This window comes from Mytilus galloprovincialis, chromosome 5 (genome assembly GCF_965363235.1).
Source record: "Mytilus galloprovincialis chromosome 5, xbMytGall1.hap1.1, whole genome shotgun sequence".
In the NCBI taxonomy this organism is placed as follows: domain Eukaryota; kingdom Metazoa; phylum Mollusca; class Bivalvia; order Mytilida; family Mytilidae; genus Mytilus; species Mytilus galloprovincialis.
Genome location: NC_134842.1, coordinates 19,822,771 through 19,845,309, shown reverse-complemented (window position 1 = coordinate 19,845,309; position 22,539 = coordinate 19,822,771). Strand labels below are relative to the sequence as shown.

Genomic DNA, 22,539 nt, shown 5'->3' with positions numbered 1-22,539 from the left:
GAATTGGTAATTTTAAGGAAATTTTGCTGTTTTTTGTTATTATCTTGAATATTATTATAGATAGAGATAAACTGTACACAGGAATAATGTTCAGCAAAGTAAGATTTACAAATAAGTCAACATTACGGAAATGGTCAGTTGACCCCTTTAGGAGTTATTGCCCTTTATAGTAAATTTTTAACCATTTTTCGTAAATCTTAGTACTCTTTTACAAAAATCTTCTCCTCTGAAACTACTGGGCCAAATACTTCCAAACTTTAATTGAATGTTCCATAGGGTATCTAGTTTGTAAATTGTATCCGAAGTTATGATCTATCAACAAACATGGTCGCCATTGCTAAAAATAGAACATAGGGGTCAAATGCAGTTTTTGGCTTATAACTCAAAAACCAAAGCATTTAGAGCAAATCTGACAGGGGTAATATTGTTTATCGGGTCAAGATCTATCTGCCCTGAAATTTTCAGATGAATCAGACAACCTGTTGTTGGGTTGCTGCCCCTAAATTGGTAATTTTAAGGAAATTTTGCTGTTTTTGGTTATTATCTTGAATATTATTATAGATAGAGATAAACTGTAAACAGGAATAATGTTCAGCAAAGTAAGATTTACAAATAAGTCAACATGACGGAAATGATCAGTTGACCCCTTTAGGAGTTATTGCCCTTTATAGTCAATTTTTAACCATTTTTCGTAAATCTTAGTAATCTTTTACAAAAATCTTCTCCTCTGAAACTACTGGGCCAAATACTTCCAAACTTTAACTGAATGTTCCTTAGGGTATCTAGTTTGTAAATTGTATCAGAAGTTGTGATCTTTCAACAAACATGGTCGCCATTGCTAAAAATAGAACATAGGGGTCAAATGCAGTTTTTGGCTTATAACTCAAAAACCAAAGCATTTAGAGCAAATCTGACATGGGGTAATATTGTTTATCAGGTCAAGATCTATCTGCCCTGAAATTTTCAGATGAATCAGACAACCTGTTGTTGGGTTACTGCCCCTAAATTGGTAATTTTAAAGAAATTTTGCTGTTTTTGTTTATTATCTTGAATATAATTATAGATAGAAATAAACTGTAAACAGCAATAATGTTCAGCAAAGTAAGATCTTCAATTAAGTCAATGTGACCAAAATTGTCAATTGACCCCTTAAGGAGTTATTGCCCTTTAAAGACTGTTTCACAATTTGTTCATCATGTTGACTTACTTTAAAAAAATCTTCTCCTTTGAAACTGCTGTATCAATTTCAGCCAAACTTAGGCTAAATGAGTTTCAGAGTATCTAGTATAAATTTTATATTTTATTTCCTTGTATGTCAAGAAACATAGCTCCTATGGCTAAAATAGAACATAGGAGAAAATGATTATTTTTTTTGGCTTTTGAAGAAAATAGGACGATCCAAAAAACATTTAAATAAATTGAAAAGCCAAAATAATCATTGATGAGAGATTTAACCAAAAGAATTAAGGTGAGCGATTCAGGCTCATGAGAGCCTCTTGTTTTGTTATCCATCTTTGACAATAAAACAAAGAAATACATGATTAATAAGTATGCTTGAATTTGGCGAAGACCTTATTGCACCGAAGTATTTCAGACTTCTACGTATTTAAACCTCTGGTTGTTTGTTTTAGTGTCATGTTTTCCATCGTGGACTTGTGACATCTGGGCATGTGTTTGATCACTGTCGCCTTCCAGTCTATATGGGTCTGCGAGGAATTATATAAAACCAAGAAAACTATGTCTGACCTCTATCACAATCAATTTTTCTAAGAATTATTATTATGTGATATATGAAATAATTCTTTGTGTCTGACGTTTATTTCTGATTTGAAATTCAATGTTTACCCAATATGAAGATTTGATCTGAATCTATAGACAAGTTGTTCTTTTGGGACTTTTGCGATCCATTGATTTTCACCGACTGTCACGTTAAATTAACTGAAGAATTATTACATGATATATTTGTCAGGTCTGTAGAGGATGTTGGATTCGATGTGAAAATGATGGATATATAAGTACCAAAATGATTGTAGAATGTGTTAGAATATTAATTAAATTTTCACATTATAACTGGATTTGAACTTTCTTTGTGTTATAATTATCTTGATTCAAAACAAAATGCAGTGTGTCATATTGAATGGTGTTAAGAAGCATACCAGTCCTGTAAAACGATTTTTAGGCATTCTTTGAAGTTTTATGATAATTTGACGTTAAAAATGTGACTATAAAAATCACACCGTAATACTAAGGTCTCTCGTTATTCCAGTAGAGACTGTTCGTCGTCAGAAGTGTTACAGTCGCAATCATGAATTCGACGACCAACCTGATACATCTGTGTCTCAAATAAATAGCGACATATTTTAGTTTTCTAAGATTTTAAAATAACAATTTTAGCTGTCTTCGATTTTTGAATACCAGAAAAGTAATCTAATCGGTAATTTTACCAATGTTGTCCTATTTTTTACTGTGATATATATATTGAGCGTATAATTAAATGAAGGATTTCGCACATAGAGCAGGTATACGCCTACCCTGCGGGCTCACCTGGTGTCGGTTCATTTGGAGTATTGTATGATTCTCCTGGTTTATGTTGCCTTCATTTGTCTTCTTAGTCGATTTGTAAAATTTGAACATCGGTTAATAACGCGGGTTGTCTTTATATTAAATGTTCAAACCGCGAATACAGAACAAACAGTAAAAACCAGCACAGTTAAAACTTGCACAGTAAAAACACAAAAGAACAAAATAAATGAATCAATTAATAGTTATTCCCAATTAATAGTTATTCCCTATTCGTTGGGAGAACTGGGTCAACATTTACTAGTTAGCAATTGAATGTAGTCCTAATATACCTTTCCGCGGGAATTATATATCAGGGGAAAATACTCCTTCGTGACTTCAATGTAAAATACTGTGTACTCTATCCTGTTAGAGACACGAAGACTATGGATTTTTATGTATTTTATAGCTGAGTATTGTTACATTTGATCACTTCAATTTACTTTGAATTTGATTACGTTGGTGTCTAGCAAAAAGAAGCATTCTTCCTACACATCTATTCTTTTTAAATTCTGTTAGCGCATGAATCGCACTCTGTGGTGACCTTACAAAACAATTATTTTATTATCTCTCCCACTATGTCAGTCTGATATTTCAATTTCTAACTATTTAATTAGCCCTGAATCAATATTTGTTCTCAATGATAAATCACTGTCCAGAAAAAATCATATTTAATGGAATATTGTCCTTTCATATTGAAATATCCAGTAATTAAGTTGCTTAAATGTTGTAATTTCACTTCAAAGATCAAGCAGTGAAACAAAACTCGGAATTGTCCATGAAATGTATCTTATCGATAGTGATTTGATTGGCAGGTAGAATGAAGCTCTATTTGACATTAGCATGATCGCTATCGAATCAAGTTTATGTATTTGCAATGCTATTTAACACCAAGTCTTGGCTTTTCTGATGAATGATAGTTCGGTCTCTATGTAAGTGCTTGTACAATTGATTTCGAGTGATAGTTTAATTATTTCCGTAATGGAAACTTTACACTCTATTTGTAACATTATAGCTTTTATTGAAAGTCTCATAACTTTTTTTTACAGAATTAATGTGAAACAGTGTATGTGATAATAAGTGAGGAAAGTTTTGATATAACAGAAGTCATTGAAAATACAGGTTAGTTTTAAATAACTTTAGTTATATTAAATAAATGGTGTGTTGGGGTTTTCTCATGGCTGAATACCGTATGGTTGTCTTTGATTGATTACATTTATTTTATTTGAACATTGGTGTATACCTGACTCTTGGTTCCATACCTTATCTTCTTTTATTTTTTTTTATATTGAATAAGTTTTTAACTCGTGCATAACGTTTTGAAAGTTGTGATAACTTTGGACATAGGAGAAATCATTTAAAATAAAAATGAATCGAATTTGATGCTTGGCAATTGGGCTACATCGTCACTTATATGATTTTGTAAAATGTATTATACAATTGAAGGCAGTATTGTCGTTTTATAGCTCATTCAATGCCTTTGATTGCGACATCTGCATTGTGTAATTTAAGTCAGTTTTAACTTTTAAACTTTACAATTGATTAACTTACTCATTGTCTTTGCCTGCAATGCACGACTTTACATGCTTAGACGTTATTCAATTATAGTTTTCGTAAAGTAATAAAAAGCAACAAACATCTGGATTCGATCGAACCTAAGTTGGTTAATTCGGTTAAATTTGTTCACTACTTGTTTAAACTAGGGATAATTTAGACCTGACCATGTGCAATATGTCTGCAGTTGAACGACACACATGTTAACATGTTATATAGTGGAATTCTGGTTAGCTTGTGTTACTAGTATGGTAATGGCGCATTAATGGACGACATGTTATAAACACATACTATTTTGTCCAGAAACAATATACAGTATTATAAATAGGTAAAATTGAGAATGGAAATTGGGAATGTGTCAAAGAGACAACAACCCGACCAAATAAAAAACAACAACAGCAGAGGGTCACCAACAGGTCTTCAATGTAGCGAGAAATTCCCGCACCCGGAGGCGTCCTTCAGCTGGCCCCTAAACAAATATATACTAGTCCAGTGATAATGAACGCCATACTAATTTCCAAATTGTATACAAGAAACTAAAATAGTCTACGAACAGAAATTAATTGATATAACTGAAAAGGATTTGTCAATGGAATTGTTTTCATTTAACAATTACCAACCGTAGTTATACCTTCGACAGATACTGTATAGTGTATACTAATCTTAAAATGGTAAGGTCAATGGGAATACCTTATGCATATATCAATATAGTTTCGTATAACCTAGCGTCTCGTTTACAAGAGAGTCGAAAAAAATACCAAAGTGAAATCGAAACTCATAAGTCTAAATTAAAATGACAATGCAATTACTAAAAAAAAGACCAAAACACAAACAATAGTATATAAGATAGTATACTCTCAGACCTGTTCCTAGTCTCTTTTTGTTAGTGGGATGTACAAGTACCCGGCCACGTCCACTTGTATTTTTGTCCATCTGATGAGTTAAGCCTTTTTTAACTGATTTTTATAATTCGCTCTTATGTTGTACTGTTATAACACTGTCCCAGGTTAGGGGGAAGGTTGGGATCCCTTTTACATGTTTAACCCCGCCACATTATGTATTTATGTGCCTGTCTTATGTCAGGAGCCTGTAATTCAGTGGTTGTCGTTTGTTTATGATTTACATATTTGTTTTCGTTCATTTTTTTTTTTTTTTTATATAAATAAGGCCGTAAGTTTTCTCGTTTGAATTGTTTTACATTGTCATTTCGGGGCCTTTTATAACTGTCTAAGCGGTATGGGCTTTGCTCATCGTTGAAGGCCGTACGGTGACATATATTTGTTAATTTCTGTGTAATTTTGGGCTCTTGTGGACAGTTGTCTCCTTGGCAATCATACCACATCTTTTTTTTATATAAAGCACAGCATAGAAAACAAAAAACTGAGCAACACGAACCCCACTAAAAAACGAGGGTGATCTCAGTTGCTCCAAGGCTATGTAGATCCTTCTCCATGTGACACTCATCATAAGGAATTAACTATTATTTGTCTAAACTTTATTAAATTAGGCTGCACTGTATAGTCGATTTCCATATCTGCCGGATGGTCATATCCTGATTGATTTTAATAGGAACTTTTGCTTCACTAACTGGTCATTTATTTGTTATTCCTCGGCTATGGTCCCGTGTCAGGTTAAAGTAGTTTGCCGTGAAGTATTGGTAACATCAACTGAAAACTTATTACACAACTTTATAATGATATAAACTTGTTATTAAGATAAATAGGATTGTGCCCTAGATTGTGTGGTTTACTGAACCACGGAATATGATAATGTTAATCCAGTTCTTTCTCGGGTTAGGGTTTGCCCTAGATTGTGTGGTTTACTGAACCACGGAATATGATAATGTTAATCCAGTTCTTACTCGGGTTAGGGTTTTGGCCTAGATTGTGTGGTTCACTGAACCACGGAATATGATAATGTTAATCCAGTTCTTTCTCGGGTTAGGGTTTTGTCCTAGATTGTGTGGTTCACTGAACCACGGAATATGATAATGTTAATCCAGTTCTTTCTCGGGTTAGGGTTTTACCCTATATTGTGTGGTTCACTGAACCACGGAATATGATAATGTTAATCCAGTTCTTTCTCGGGTTAGGGTTTTGCCCTAGATTGTGTGGTTCACTGAACCACGGAATATGATAATGTTAATCCAGTTCTTTCTCGGGTTAGGGTTTTGGCATAAAGAAGTTAACAATGAAGTGGAAGTTATTTTGTTTATATGCCAACCTAGGGATCTGACCCAGATCCGCATGTCACTGAGCATATATGTGAGTGTGTGAGTGGGGCATGTTGTACTATGGACAAACTTATATATTAGTCAATGTAAGTTTGGTATGTGTAGAAGAAATTATTTCCAATTGGGTCTCGAGATTGGTTATATTGAATTATTGGTAATTATTATTGTTATTATACCAGCTGATCATGCCATTTTTTATTTATTTTTTATTGGTCTGTATGGAAAAGAACTGTATCATGTTTTTGTCTGGAGCTTGTGTTTACTTATATCTCGACAGCGACTTTTACACTGACCAGCAGACTGTAATTTCCTGTTTGACTAAACAATGAAATCGTTATATCAACTGAGCACGAAGTTTTTTGTCAATGTTTTTTTTTCTTGGCTATACGTAAAGTGTGGTTTATTTTTCGTCTAGAGATTGTCTGGGACGATATCAGTCTTGTGTTTTTTTCCTTCTCCCATTGGTTACCTCTTACCATATGCAAATACGAATAGTAGAAGGTATGGACATACGACAAAGAGACCACCATACTCTGCGACACAAATAATACAAAATGAATTATATGTTTTAAAAACTGAGATAGAAGAGAGGCGACTGAGAGACATATAAGGGTACTTATAAGTTGATAACAAACGGATGATTTCATGGCAGGAAAAAAACGATAAAAGTTTAAAAAAAAAGTTTAACATACATGTAATATAGAAAACTTAAGACTGAACAACGGGACCTCCCTCTCCAAAAATTAAAAAAACACAAAAAACACAAAAAATAACCTTGGTGATCTCGGGAATAGTAAGCAGATCCTGCTCCACATCCAGCACCTTAAATATTGTTCGTTTAAGTACAAATCTGTTGATATGTCTAACTTACGATACATTGGGTTTACTATATATCGTTATTTTATCATTGTTGACTGTGATCCCCTGGTATTTTGAAATGTTACTTGATAAAATATTACCGAGGGAGGATTCTAATCATTTTCTTTGAAAATTCACAGAAAAATATTACATGAGAATCAATCATTTATGTTATTTTGGATGGTTGTACTTTAGAAAGATAGTTAATTTTAGATTGGGTTAAAATATAACGCCTCCATGACAGTCAGTTAATTTGTAAAGCTGATTGAATTTTTCATTGCATTATCACATGCAGGAAAAGGATTGTTTCTTAAACGTTTAACAAGGTCTTTGCAATGGGTTTAATCTCTACGGCTTCTTTCACTAGTTAACATGCTATATTCCTTACAAATTACATACTTACTCTTTGAAGAAAAGAAGAATATGGATAAATATCAATAAAACAGCAAATCAACAACATAAAATAGGAACACTAAACATCCATATACTTTAGGTGGTCATTGCAACTACGGACTACTCGTTCACAGGTATATATGTCCTTTGTCGCCATGAGTTTACCTGTTGTGTCATCGAGAGTTTTATAAGCTCAGTAGTCAGTTCTTTGGTGCTGACATGTTTTTGTAACAAACTATTCTTTGTTTGTCCGTTAACTAGAAATAATTAATCAACTAAGGTTTCATCCCCCTCTGGCAAGGTTGACCTGAGGTGGATTTTGCTTATATTTTTGAACCTTTTCAGTCATTTAGATCTTCATTTTGTTGATTCGTGTACATCCTTGCCTTTCAAATATTTGGTTTTAACGTGCCTAGTTAAGATAACTCCAAAAAGGCATGAATGGTATTTGTAAAGTATTGTTTTCATATAATTAATTTGATAGTGTTCCTGACACCAACAATATGTTCTACGATAGACACAGAGTAATGGGCAATCTATATAAAAACGCTTGATTTGGGAAAGACATATATACACATTTGGTATATCAAAATATTTGTGCATTTCAGCCGAATATGCATTAATCACGCAATAGTCTTGATTTGGGTAAAAGCGTCGGACGTTTCTAAGCCGACTATTTGTGTTATTTTTGTTTTAAATATTATGCACACTGAGTTGCTTTCTATAGCATGCAACAAAGCAAATTATTTAGAAGTGGCTAAAGATATCAATCACGTTAGGGAATAATAAGAAAATATGACAATGTCAGATCTTCCCCCACGCTTAAGACTGATAAATGGATAATAAAGTAAATAATCCAGTGTATATATTTATCAATGTATGCACACCCATCCGCTCTGATGTTTGGTTGGACATATCATATGCTTTATGGCTACCGGGTTTCTCTGGTCATCTTTCACTATGAGAGATTCTCTTAGGGATGATACAACATGATTATTTACTTATATCTTCTCGCTCTATTCTCGCGAGAGTTTAACTATCTCACCTAATTCATCAAATCGCCGTTTTATTAGGGAGTGAAAAGTAAATAGGTCCACAGAGACGGTTGTTCTTTGCAATTGTAAATTTCAAGTAACACGTGATGACAAATTGATCCTGACATTGCTAGAACTCTTGTTTCTGTAAGGCGCGTTTAGTCCGTTGTATAAAGGGCTGACTTCACGCATGTGTTCTGAAATCATCATTAGTATCTTGGGAGTTTTTTGCATTCTAAAACAAAGCTGGTTATCAAATTTCCTTTTGATTTGCAGAATTGGAAAACTGAGTTATACTGAATGTTGTTATAATGTATAGGAGGTTTATTGTTCGGTAGCAGGATATACTGCTGGTATGTTTTATAATTAAGGGAACAAATACATTTAGGGACAAATTCACTATGCAGTGGTGAGTAAATAAGCATGTTAGTGAAATTTGTGGACAATTAAACGGTTCAAACGAACCTACGTATTAGAATTTAATTGACAAAACTGTTGTAATGATATATATATATTTTTTTATTTCAATTAAACACTTTTTCGCAATGAGTCTTACCATCTATAATAGTATTATAGATGTTTGGTTTAAATATTAGGGGTACATTTATGCTTCCTTTTTAAATTTCGTTATGTATCATTAGAATTTGGTGATGAAAAAGAAATGCGAAATATATTCTCCTGATTCGCTTTAAATTTGAATTCAATATGCTATTTTGGTATTTTTTTTAATTAAATAAAATGAACCGCGCAATTGTCAAAATTGTCAACACGTTGCACAAGTTTTTTTTTCATTTATAACATTATGATCATGGTTGGACAACAATTTTGTAACGAATAAAATATATGTGATTCATGAAGTGCCTACTTATTATAACATTTATTAAGACCAGAGTGGACGTGGAGATGGTCCTAACAAATAGAACACATTCATGTTTATATTTAAAAGTATACCTTGTGTCCGTTTTATTTGACACAAATGTAATCCTAATTATTATAATCACTTTAAAGTCAGTCATGAACGTTGGCTCAGCCAAAATGTTGTCCTTGATAATTTAAAGCTTTACAATAGTTATCAAAGGTACCAGGATTTTAATTTGATATGCAACAGTTTCGACGCCAACAGTTTCTTGTCGTTTGAGTAGGAATCTAAATACGCGTGGAAGTACTGCGGTCATTGTTTGCTTTGATATATGCTGTTAATTTTACTCTGGATATCCAAGCTCGTGTTGCTCAATCTGTGCTTTTCTATGTTAAGTTTTAGTATTGCTGTTTGTCTATGATTGTTGGGGTTTGTTTTTTTTTGGCAATGGAGCTATCTGCTTTTATTGGACTTTTTCTATTGGTATTTTCTCTCTCTTTTATAATATTTTCGATTATATCTTTTTACTTACTTTGAAAAGTTTTATTTACTTATGAAATTCGATTTGTTTAAACATATTTAGTTATCTTGCTCCATGCATGAAATGAAATTTAACGCTTTCTCTGTTTTCAACAGTTACCGTTTACATACATTTTCAAATTCTCTTAATTATAAAATGGTCGCCCGTGGTTATAAAATCGGATTTTTCAGACGATAAGGTCTTTAACTTAAATAGTCTATTATTCGACTTCGCACGAAACCTGCGAGAAGGTAAACGAAAGATATTAGTTAAATTATTGTAGACTTTCGAGTGAATCAATATCTCCAGTGCTTTCTAGTTATATATCAGACTATTATATTTAATAAAGACACTCTCCTGTGATTTTGTGCACGCACTGACGGCTATTCTTCTCGTGATATCTCTTTTTTATTGTTCTCTGATGAATTATTCCGAATGAACAATCAACAATTGTATAATGTAACAAGAAAGACAAATAAATTAAATACAGTTGGTTTTGTATTTTAATTAATTATCTATCAATTCGCTTTTTAATTATTTTTTTCTTTGAAAAGAAAACGCCAGGGGATAGTTAGTCAAAATATCAATAATTATGAACATATTCTTTTTTCATTGTGATAGCAAACGTTAAATACGGATTTTATTATTGAAATTGGAGTGTTCCCACCGATACATTGGAAAAAAGAGTTTAATATTTAATGTAATAATTTTACAATAAATTGATATTTTACATCATATAATATGATATATTACCTGATAATTTGAAACTCAATGTCAATGGATCTTTCTAAATTATCCAATTATTTACCGTCTACTGTGATATTTTCCCAGCATGATACCTGTATTCTTAACAACCTTATCCCTTTTACATAACGTAAAGATTGATTGATGGAATAATGCTTAATGTTCAGTGACAAATATTACATCCATATTTGGGCGAAAACATGGATATTTCATATTTAGACGACAACTGCTTTGTACTCGACCGATACCCTTATATGAAAATAAGGCGATGTGGTATGATAGCCAGTGAGACAAATATCGACCAAAGTCTTAAAAAAGTGGATATAGCAATTATATTATAATTGAGAAAAACCCATACGTATAGTCGGCGATAAACGGCACTGACATAAAACATATGGAACAATTCAAATGTGAAAACTAACGGTCTTATTATTAGCAGAACTATTTACCAACGATAACCACTGAACTACAGGCTTCTTGATAGGGACAGACACTTAAATTTAGAATTGGTAGGGTTACACACAATGCTGAAGGCGCCTATCTCTAAACCTTGGAAATTGAGTAAAACCAGAACACAAGAGCAAACTATACGAAATTGTAAACGAAAAATGAATATGAGTATCAGCAATAAACGACAACTGTGTTACTAGTACATGGCAAAGTGGGTATTTTTGGGAGGGGGGTAAGAAAATTCACCACGCTGACGGCTGTGTCCCAATGTTTGACATTTTTACCAATTATGTCTGTTTATATTGTACACATAATTTTGTCAATGTAATGGAGTTTTAGAGACTTTAAATCTGCGGATTAATACAAAGCAGAAAACACGTATAAAAAGAACAGCAATGACGTGGCAAGGAATTAATTAATCCCTTACAACAAAAAAGACACAAAGACAGATCTGAGAGTAATCTCAGTTAAAGACAGCTAGTCCAAAGCCAATAAAAACTAATGAAATAACCATGTAAGCCGGTTGTAACATGTTCATGTTCACAAGTTAACAGTCAACAGAAAGATACATTACTCTATTAAAGAGGGCTGAATGGTTCATTTTAACACGTATATGGTTCTTATTTATATAGTTAAATTTATTCTTTGCTTGACCTTTATGGAATATTTGCTTTGAAGATAACCACATATATTTTTTTTTAACAATTGTCGTAAAACCGGCATCTTTACTTCGATTGTTACACTCGAAAAAACAGTTCTAGACTCAGATTCTTCAGATAGAGTACATAACATAGTTTGACATGTAGTTTTCCCAGATAGAGGACATAACATACTTTGACATGTAGTTTTCCCAGATAGAGTACATGACATACTTTGACATGTAGTTTTCCCAGATAGAGTACATAACATACTTTGACATGTAGTTTTCCCAGATAGAGGACATAACATACTTTGACATGTTGTTTTCCCAGATAGAGGACATAACATACTTTGACATGTAGTTTTCCCAGATAGAGTACATAACATACTTTGACATGTAGTTTTCCCAGATAGAGTACATGACATACTTTGACATGTAGTTTTCCCAGATAGAGTACATGACATACTTTGACATGTAGTTTTCCCAGATAGAGGACATAACATACTTTGACATGTAGTTTTCCCAGATAGAGGACATAACATACTTTGACATGTAGTTTTCCCAGATAGAGTACATGACATACTTTGACATGTAGTTTTCCCAGATAGAGGACATAACATACTTTGACATGTAGTTTTCCCAGATAGAGGACATAACATACTTTGACATGTAGTTTTCCCAAATAGAGTACATAACATACTTTGACATGTAGTTTTCCCAGACATGTCTTATCCGTTTGCTCTTCTTCCGTGCATTGGAGTCACACATAATGTGTTTGATTTATATATAAAACACTGAAACTAAACGTCCATGATTTGTTTATCATGAACGTATATCATACAAAGAGCAAAACTTATACAACTTCACATAGAAATTGTTCAATTCAAAGCAAAAATAAAGAGGTAGAAAGATTTTACCTTAGATCTGTCAAATTGTAACTAATTAAATAATATCAAATTAATGCATTTTAAACATTTTTTACATAACATATTAGTTAATGTATTTTATACTTTAACGCGTGTATTTCCTACTCCGTTTAAGATAATTACAAATTATTTTCTCTTTTCGTAGCTGATATGAAAACACCTCAAATATAACATAAAAATTAGCCTATTGAATACAATGGATTTAAAGGAAAAAATATAAATGTTCGATGTTTTAAAAGAAAAAGACGAAAAATATTTTTTATAAAAGAAAATAAGAAATAAACTGACATGTATGTTTTAAAAAAAACCGAATAGAATAATGTAAAAAAGAAAAAAGAAATAGAAATACTTCTTTTCTAGTAAGAACTCTGTTATTTGTTGCTGTATATCATTTTTGTTTTTCCGTTTATTATTTTGTACATAAAGCAGGTTGTTGGTTTTCTCTTCCCGTTTCAATTGTTTAACAATTGTTATTTTGGTGTCTTGAATAGCTTACTATATGTATGGTTTGTCTCAATATTGAAGGTTGTTTTGCGACCTATAGTTGTTGAATTCTATCACAATTTTGGTCTTTTGTATAGAGTTGTCTCATTGGCAATTCTACCACATCTTCTTATTTCATAGTAAAAAAAGAAAAACAAACCAAGCATGATATATACTTGTATACTAGGAAGGCAATAGAAAGAAAAGAGTAGATGGGAAGAAATGAGAATACATTGAAATAGAAGAAAATAAAATTAATACATTTAATTTGAATAGAATAATGAATAGAATAATTACTTAAATGAAAATGTTATATAACTACTGTGTAAGCGATAGATAATATTATTGAATTTACTTTAAAAAAAAACCCAGTCCGCTCTATTTCCGAAGCTTTTTACCAGTTCTCATGCTGTTTTGAATAGAATTAAAATCGTTATGCAGATTACGCTAAATTTCACTAATTTTCCACACGATTTAAGCAATAGCATTTCAGTAGGCTCATAAGAGGCATGTATAAATCATTAAACAACTCATCTACATAATACTATAAATACTAATTGATGAAACTGTTTTCATACGAAGTAATGAAAATCAATGAGTTTGTAGAATTGTTAAAACCCAGTTGTGTAAATAATGATCACATTATTGTAGCGAGGGTTTTATAATACAAATTAAGGTATTGAGTATGGCGCACTGTCATATATAATAGCAAATATCAATCTCAAAATTTGACATCATCAATAGAGGCAAATTCATTATTGTTAAGTGAACAGGATTTAATCTGATGACATGATGCTGTATTATAGCGAGGAATCTTGTCTATATCAAAGAGGCTTAAGTTTGATTAGGAAAGTAAGTTTTTATTTATTCACTTTTCAAATTGTTACTTTTATTTACTCTTTCAATTAGAAGAATGTTACATCCGTTATTTGCCTTGTACAGCTTATTTTATGGTGAGTCACGTGCATACTGATTAGATTTATGTAAATGAGTAGTGCTATACTAACTGGGTTATTCATTAAAAGTTTAAATCGCAAAAATGAACAAATGAGTACAATGCAATAACAAGGACGAAAAGACACAAAGTTTACAATAAATTACGCAGAAAACTGAAGATTAAACAATGTCCAAATTATTGACCATTATAAATCAAGGAGATGCGTTTGGTTGCCAGTGAGATATATAATATATATACAACTCGTCTAAACATCAGTCCAACAATGTTACATCTGTAAATTTGCTTTCGCAAATTTTTAGTTCTTCCCTCTCCGGGATTCGAACTCATGCTACTGAGATATCGTGACAGCAAATCGCCTGTACTGTATACGGCGCGCTAGACCACTCGACCACCTTGGCTTCACAAAATTAAAGCTTTTGGTGGCTAGTGTTACCTTTCCTCGTCAGTTTTAATCTAGCGTCGTAATACAGTACATAAGGCATGAAGATGGTATTGTTACAGGATAGCTGAATGATCTTATATGAATCCTTCATATTAATGCAAGATACAGTCACAGAAGTCATTATATTTATAAGTACCTCTGAACCATTGACAACTCTACAACAGATTTGTCCATCGGATCACTAGCAGTGATGGTGATGCATGGCTGTGTACATTCTGTATAATTAAACAACTCGACTTATCATTTTTACTATCGCAAATAATGCAAAAATTAAGACTCGTATTCAGATATGTATGCACATTTTCCTGAAATCGGTAAAAAAATCTCGCATCCCCCCTCCCCATATTCTTCAATAAGAAATCCTGAGATGAGCCCCGGTTTGTTCGTGTGGTTCGTGTAGTTCGTGTTTCTTAGTCTTTCTATGCTAAGTTTTGTGTCATGTTGTTAGCGTTTTCATCGGATTTCCGTTTTTTCGTTATTTTTTTTCATGCATTGCATTATTTTACTTATGAGTTTGAATGCCTATTTAGTATCTTTCGTCTCTCTTTGAATAATAATTTTTTTTTCTTATGTTTTTACAGGAGTTACTTAACAAATCAACATGGCGATCAGAATCCAGACAAATAGCTTTGCTGCTATTGCGATCCAATTAATGATGAATGTATGGTTAATTTCAAGTGTTTTGTCCAATTGCCAGTTTCCTGACTTTATAAATCACCAAGATGTTTGGACACGAAAAAATGGCGAAGGAGCAACTTTAACAGCGTACATCAAACCACACATGATAACAGCAAAGTACTGTCCATATGTTGGATCTGCTTGTCAGCATTATGTCCAACATTGTGTGGAAAAACGAGATGACAACCAATACATCGTTAAACACGAGATTCGTTCGACTGGTTTCTCTCCTCCTCGTTATCTCTGTATACAGTTTATCTTCCGGTCGCCGACAGTCTTACAGATGAAAGAATCCGAAAAGTTCGATAAACCCTCTGCGGAGTTATGTAATAATATTGTTTTGAACAACTGGCCTCTGTTTTCAACTTCACTCGGAACAGCCCCAGCAATTGCTTGTCCGTTCTCAGGTGGGTACAATATGCGCATTAGCTCAAACGGTCACGAGTTGTGTTCGAATAAAATGCTCAGTCCGAGAATTGAGAGTGAATGCGAAGCAGGAGACGGGATATCAGTCGACTTCAAACACAAAGAGTGTATCCATGAAAATTTAAAAAGCATGAGAATGAATCTTAGACAACACATTGACTGCATGGCCACGTGGACTGATCGGAATTACCAGTTTGTCATTTTGCGACCAGATTCGGACCATGCTCTTTGTTTACGTATTAAGAAACCATTAGATAACATCAGACATGCATATCTTTTTATGGATTTAGTGTGTGATCCTGGAAACTCTGTCGGTCAGCCTGAGGACTCTCAAAATTTTCTGTCTATTGAATTCGAAAGGAAATATATCCATTCAGTATGTGAAAACGAATTTGAAGGTTGTTCGGATGAACGATTTTGCGACACTGATATGAGAGCACATTGTAAACTCACATGTGGACCATGTCGCTCTGACGACATATGTGCATTTCCAGAATACCTCAGACGTGTTTGGAGTATTTACGACCGGAAATATGCCCAGACAAATAAAATGCGGTATGTGAACATTACAAATTATGAAATAGATTTCCCGGATGTTGGTAAATTTCAGTGTTTGTTCAACAATGTCACTGCTAAACACCGATCCATTTTATTACACACGTTTGATAACGGTTGTTATCCAAAGTTCACATGCATGGAAACGTATTACTCATCTGATACCGTTCGTCAGTTTAGACTCGGAAGGCGCATTAATTGGCCAGTGTACGACTTGTCACGTGTCAAGAGCCAGGCATGTAAATCTATAATGTTTAAGAAGGATTACCAAATTGGTGATAGCAGTGAAAAATTCAAAATTCCAAAAATTACGGTAATCGATGCAAGTTATACTAAGAGTCAAAACTGTAAACTGGACTACGAGTTCCGGAATCACCTCAATGGACTTTACTTCCGGGAAGGGGATAAATGTGATGGTTGTTTGTACTACGACAATATAATAAATCCAGACTATTTCGAAGTGAGAACCATAAACTGTCCATCATCGTTGAATTATTTAGAATATATCTGTATGGCATCTTTTAAATTTGATAACGAGACTACCGCCGTAGTGACAGGTACCCGGATCAGACGTCAAAATACATACAGACAATTTTTATGTTGGGTTTTTACTGGGACCGGTGAAAAGAGAAAAGTTGTTGTATTTGATGCTGCCGATTGCAATGAAGTTCAATTACAACTATCGTTAGCAGGGGATGTAGTTCCCAAAAGTATGTTTGAAGTAATGGAAAAACCACCAAAACTCTGTCCTCGTCCAATAGATGACGAGCCACAACCAGATATACCAATCATACCACTAGACACGAGTTCGATAACAGCAACACCTGTCAAAAAGAAGCCACTTAATGGGTACAAACTAACAACTGATATTATAAAAGGACCTCCAGCTCCAAATAAACCTGTTCAGACGGATCGACAGAATGCCGATTCATCCGCATCCTCATCATTACCACAGCCACTTTTACACACTTTTATTTGCTTATTCGTGCTGTTACGAACATTATGCACTACATAAAGATAACGCCACATCACAGTACCACATTAGAGATGAAAGAGATAATATTATGTGGATTAAGACAATACATGTATCAAATAGTTTATGTTCACATATATAAATGTGTTCTAAATTTGTAAATTGTAAACATCATACAAGAGCGAGAGAATCCATCGCATACTGTTGCTGGAAATCTGGTTGTTATTCGCACGAGACGCTAGATGAAGACAGTTTGGATGTGCGCAAGTGTCTGATAATAGTAATTTTAGGTGGACATTGTTTGCATCTGAATATACCATCTAACATAAGTGGAATTTGCGAGAAAAGAACATTTTGATTAAAAAGATTGTAAACAGATATGCTAAACTTCTAGTATAATTATACTTGCTGAAACCTTGTCATCGCTTGCCATTTTTTAGACACTTGAGTGTAAGACAAAAGGTAATCGACTTTGTGTGTGGACTTTTTATTTGCTCAAATATGATCTCGTTAGTAAACAGTAGTGTCTTTGTAATCATAATTTGTCATATGTGTTTCATGAAATCATGATCCCCAGAAGAAAGACATATTGCAGTTCGGAAAGAATAACTAATTGTACACATATGATACAAGAATATCTAGTGTCAAAACATATTTGCACACATTTCTGTTCGGATTATTTCGGAAATAAGTCATACAATTACGTATACCAGATATGATACAATCAAAATCAAAAGAATATGGTTGTATATCAAGTTTCATGTGCTTTTGTAGTTTAGATCAAATCTTATTCAAACAGATTCACTATTGCATCGCAACAATGTCGAAATTCTTAAGCACTTTATATTTTGTAACCTTGTGTAAGTCATTGTCAAGTTAGTGCGAATTGTATCAAATGTAATGCATGTATTTATGATAATGACAATAATACTTTATGAATTTGGTGCGTCCTAAAATTTTTCTGGATTTACCTACAGCAGGCAGACAGGAACGCTAAGAATGTGTCGTCTTGTGTAGAAGAAGATCTTTATTGCTGAAAATAACTACTGAATTATAATACAATGTTCGAGGTGTCTTTTTGTAGTTTATACCTTGTAAATTGGCACTTGTGATGCATCATTAAAGACAGGTTATCTTAACTTCATATTACCCTGATCCAGTTATGACAAGGCAAATTTGGAGTGAACATTACGTAAACCTCAGTTTTATAGTACAAAACAATTGAAGACATTCGATAGGAACGACTGAGAACAACATTTTCTCTGAACATCAGTTGGTTTTAAATCTTTGATTCTTTCTTGATCAATACTTATAAGCTGAGCGAAAAAAGGATAAATGTAAATTACGATACTAAGGTTACATAAAAATTATATATGTGTTTAGCTTTGTTATGTTTGTACGAAACTAAACTTTCATTTTTATGTCATTTAATCATTTTATAGTGGATTATTTCTAGAGACAAATGAAGGTTTTCTTGGTTGTTGAGTAGAAGTTTTCAAATTTTAATATTGTTATTTGTATATACAACTTTTCATTTCATTTATTGATTGTGATGAAGAAAGTGTTTCCATTGTTGCTCAATGTACATAATTTGATATATTGTATATACTAGGTCGTATTTTTTTATACTTCATAGAATAGCAAAAATATTCCAATTACTGCATGTAACATTTTTGATGAGATATGTCACGCACAGATATTGTTCTATTGTTCTATTTTACTTTTTTGTGTTTTATTGAAAGACTTAAGTACATTTGGATGTATTGTTTTGATTACACGGACATTTGAGTTACACAGTGCATTTCATTATTCACTTATTCATATTTTTAAATAATCACTTTTGATACAAACACTAAGTTACAATTAAAAAGAATCAGATTCATGTTCATCAAAACCCTCCAGTTGTAACGTTTGTCACTGTCTAAAATTCTTCAAAAACTTGAATAATGACATTGGGCCTTGTAGGGGTCAGTTGAAATTTTCGACCTTATTTTGTTTCATGAAAGACAACTGTTTTTACTATTTGTTATTCCTGGATCAACTGTTTACCTAATGCTATTCCTGGTCCAGCTGTTTACTTTTGGTGGTTCCTGGTCCATTTTATATGTACATCTTCGATTTAGCCAACCATCCATCAAATCATTTCATTATTCATATTTTTTTAACATATTGCTTTGTTATTTTTTTGTTACATTATATCATTTAACTCTAAAGTTTTTTTTATGTGTTGTTGTGCAATCATGATTAAAAAAAATACATGTCTGGTATTGCATACTGTTATAGAATCTGCATTTAAAATATTGCACTACATGTGAGATTAACTTTTTCTGTAATTCATTTGAAATTGATAACGTCTGTGATTAGAGAAGTCTTGCTAAAAGAGAGCGTGTATAAAGAAACTATTCGTGACAAAAAAGACATATTGTTTATCAGTCATTCTATGTAATTTGTACTTTTATTGTTTTCTGTATTCTCTATAGTATGGTTGGATTTAATTTCATTACTGACATTGTGTTTTTTAATTTACCATGTATGTACTACAGCTGTGGTTTTCTGGAGAACGTTGTCTAGCAGGATGAATATGTTTCTGCTTGTAAATTGTTTTATTTAGAAATTGACAGCTTACAGAACAAAGTATGAAATATATATGTAGTATATTTTTGTTAAAGACATATTTCTGCTGTACCCTTGTTGTGTCTAGTTTTCCTATTATATTTTTGTTTTGTTCACGCATTGTTGTAAATATAACGGAATTTGATGCGACGGTCATACAAGTGAGAGGTTATATTTAGCGGGTTCAATTCATCATTTTTCACATTTGAAAATGCCTGTACCAAGTCAGGAATATGACAGTTGTCCCTTCGTTTGATGTGTTTTGTCATTTGATTTTGCCATTTGATTAGGGACTTTCCATTTTGAATTTTCCTCGGAGTTCAGTATTTTTGTGATTTTACTTTTTTTTGCAGGGTCCATAACATTCATATTGTATGAGACGAGAGTACAACTAACCGAGTCATGAGCACTCGTGGTTGTGCACTATTCATAAAAATGTTGATATTACTTTTGCTTCCTTGTGTTAAATTATTCATATAGTTATAATTGTTTACATTGTAATTATTGTTTACAATGTGTATTTACAATTGACATTTATTATTAAACTGTTTTTAAATAAAGACAATTGAGACTGAACTAAAGTTAATTATATTGTTACAGTAAATAGTTTTACACCGTATTTTATGATCCAATGATATTTCAAGTTTTTGTCGGATGATAGCTTTCCTTTATTTCACATCCCACTCACATGAAAAAGGATAGTCTAATTCACTTTTCAGTTGCATAGAAAAGTGGATATTTTTACATAATCCGAGAATAGTGCCATGCACTTTTGCAGTCACTTTTAATATTTGATAACTGAAACTTAAATGTAAACTCACTACAACATATGGTTTTGCGTTTACATTTCTCGATGTTATGAATTTGATAGGATCTTCTAAGACAAAATGGCAATTATCACGGTTAAGAATACAGATTGAAGTGGAAAGTCCATGTTAAAAAGAACGTGGACATTTATAATAAGGCAGCTACTAACAAATAATCCTTTTGTCAGCTCTTCTGTGTTAGTAGATATAAGAAGATGTGGTATGAATGCCAATGAAACAACAATTCATTCAAATTACAATTTGTAAAAGTAGGTCAAAGTACTGTCTTTAACACGGTGCCTTGGATCACGTCGAATAGCAAGCTATAAAGGGCCTCAAAAATGTCTAGTATAAAACCGTCGATTATATTTGCCTGAGATAAGAAAATCCTTTGTATTTCGAATACTTCATACTTTTATCAGTAAATTTATAAAAATGACCATGTAATTGATTTCATGTCAACACAGAAGTGCTGACTACTGGGCTAGTGATACCCTCGGGAACGCAACGTCCACCAGCAGTGGCATCGACCCAGTGGTGAAAATAGTTATCAAAGGTACCATGCTTATAATCTATATAATTAAAACACCAGAGGCGCTTTTCTTCTTCATAAGACTCATCAGTGACGCTCAAATCAACATGGGGTTAGAAAGCCAAACAAATACACAGTTGAAAAGCATTTATGACCCCAAATTCCAAAACGTTGTGCAAAATACGGCTAAGAATATCTTTGCCTGAGATAAGAAATTCCTTCGTATATCGAATAATTCATACTTTTGCAAACAGTAAATTTATTAAAATGACCATATGATTGATATTCATGTCAAAACCGAAGTGCTGACAGCTGGGCTGGTGATACCCTCATGGACAAAACATCCACAAATAGTGGCATCGACCCAGTGGAGAAAATAGTTATCAAGTACCAGGCTTATAATTTATACACCAAATGTCTGTTTTGTCTAAATAAGACTGATCAGTGAAGCTCAACTAAAAATAGATATAAAGCCAAACAAGTACAAAGATGAACAGCATTTATGACCCCACTTCCAAAAGGTGTGCCAAATATAGTTAAGAATAGGTGAAATCAACTTTAATACATCCCAGAGATTTAGAATTTTGAACAATCAAAGAAGACTTGTGATATGCCAAAAATAAATGTATCGACATACAGTAGAATGGTTAGAAATTTGCTGATGAGAAAATCGATATTTGTGCCAATATAAACTATATTCAATGATCTTATTACAACATTGGTAAGATAACCTTTACTAACTTATAAAGTTGTTTAAAGATTTGATGAGTTAACACGCATCACATAACATGAATAATTGTTGATATGGTCATATTTATGAATTAAAAAATTACAAAACAAGCGCTTTTTGTTTTGAAACTTGTTTTGAACGACACTTTCAGCTATTTAATTTAATGAAAAGAAAAATCACAAAAATACTGACCGCCGAGGAAAATTCAAAACGGAAAGTCCCTAATCAAATGGCAAAATCAAATGATTAAACACATCAAACGAGTGGTGGGGAAAACTGTCATGTTCCTGACTTGGTTCGGTCTTTTTCAAATGTAAAAAAAGATGGATAAAAAGGTTTTGGTTTTACTGATGAAGGTAAAATTAAAAAAAAAAAAAAAGGTACTGGAGATGCATGGAATTTATAAAATATTTTTTCCACATTTCCAGCAATGGGATGTCTCTATTGATGGACTGGTCAATACCCAAGAGTATCACCAGCTCAGTAGTCAAAAATTATTTTCCATTGGTTCGATGTGCTTGCGCTTTTGATTTTGCCATTTGTTAAATGACTTTACGTGTTGAGCTTTCTTTG

General features: G+C 32.8%; 1 protein-coding gene across 2 annotated transcripts; it reads left to right on the top strand.

Moving 5' to 3' along the window:
• The first annotated feature begins 3,615 nt into the window (after nt 1-3,615).
• LOC143075349 (uncharacterized) lies at nt 3,616-20,468 on the top strand. Of its 2 annotated transcripts, none has more exons than XM_076250738.1 (2): nt 3,616-3,681; nt 15,235-20,468. In XM_076250738.1, exon 2 carries the CDS (start codon nt 15,255-15,257, stop codon nt 17,325-17,327), a length of 2,073 nt encoding a protein of 690 aa, XP_076106853.1. In that variant the 5' UTR covers nt 3,616-3,681; nt 15,235-15,254; the 3' UTR covers nt 17,328-20,468. The 2 variants fall into 2 exon arrangements, with proteins under 2 accessions (XP_076106853.1, XP_076106854.1); XM_076250739.1 differs by lacking the exon at nt 3,616-3,681 and adding an exon at nt 13,922-14,105.
• Nucleotides 20,469-22,539: the final 2,071 nt, after the last annotated feature.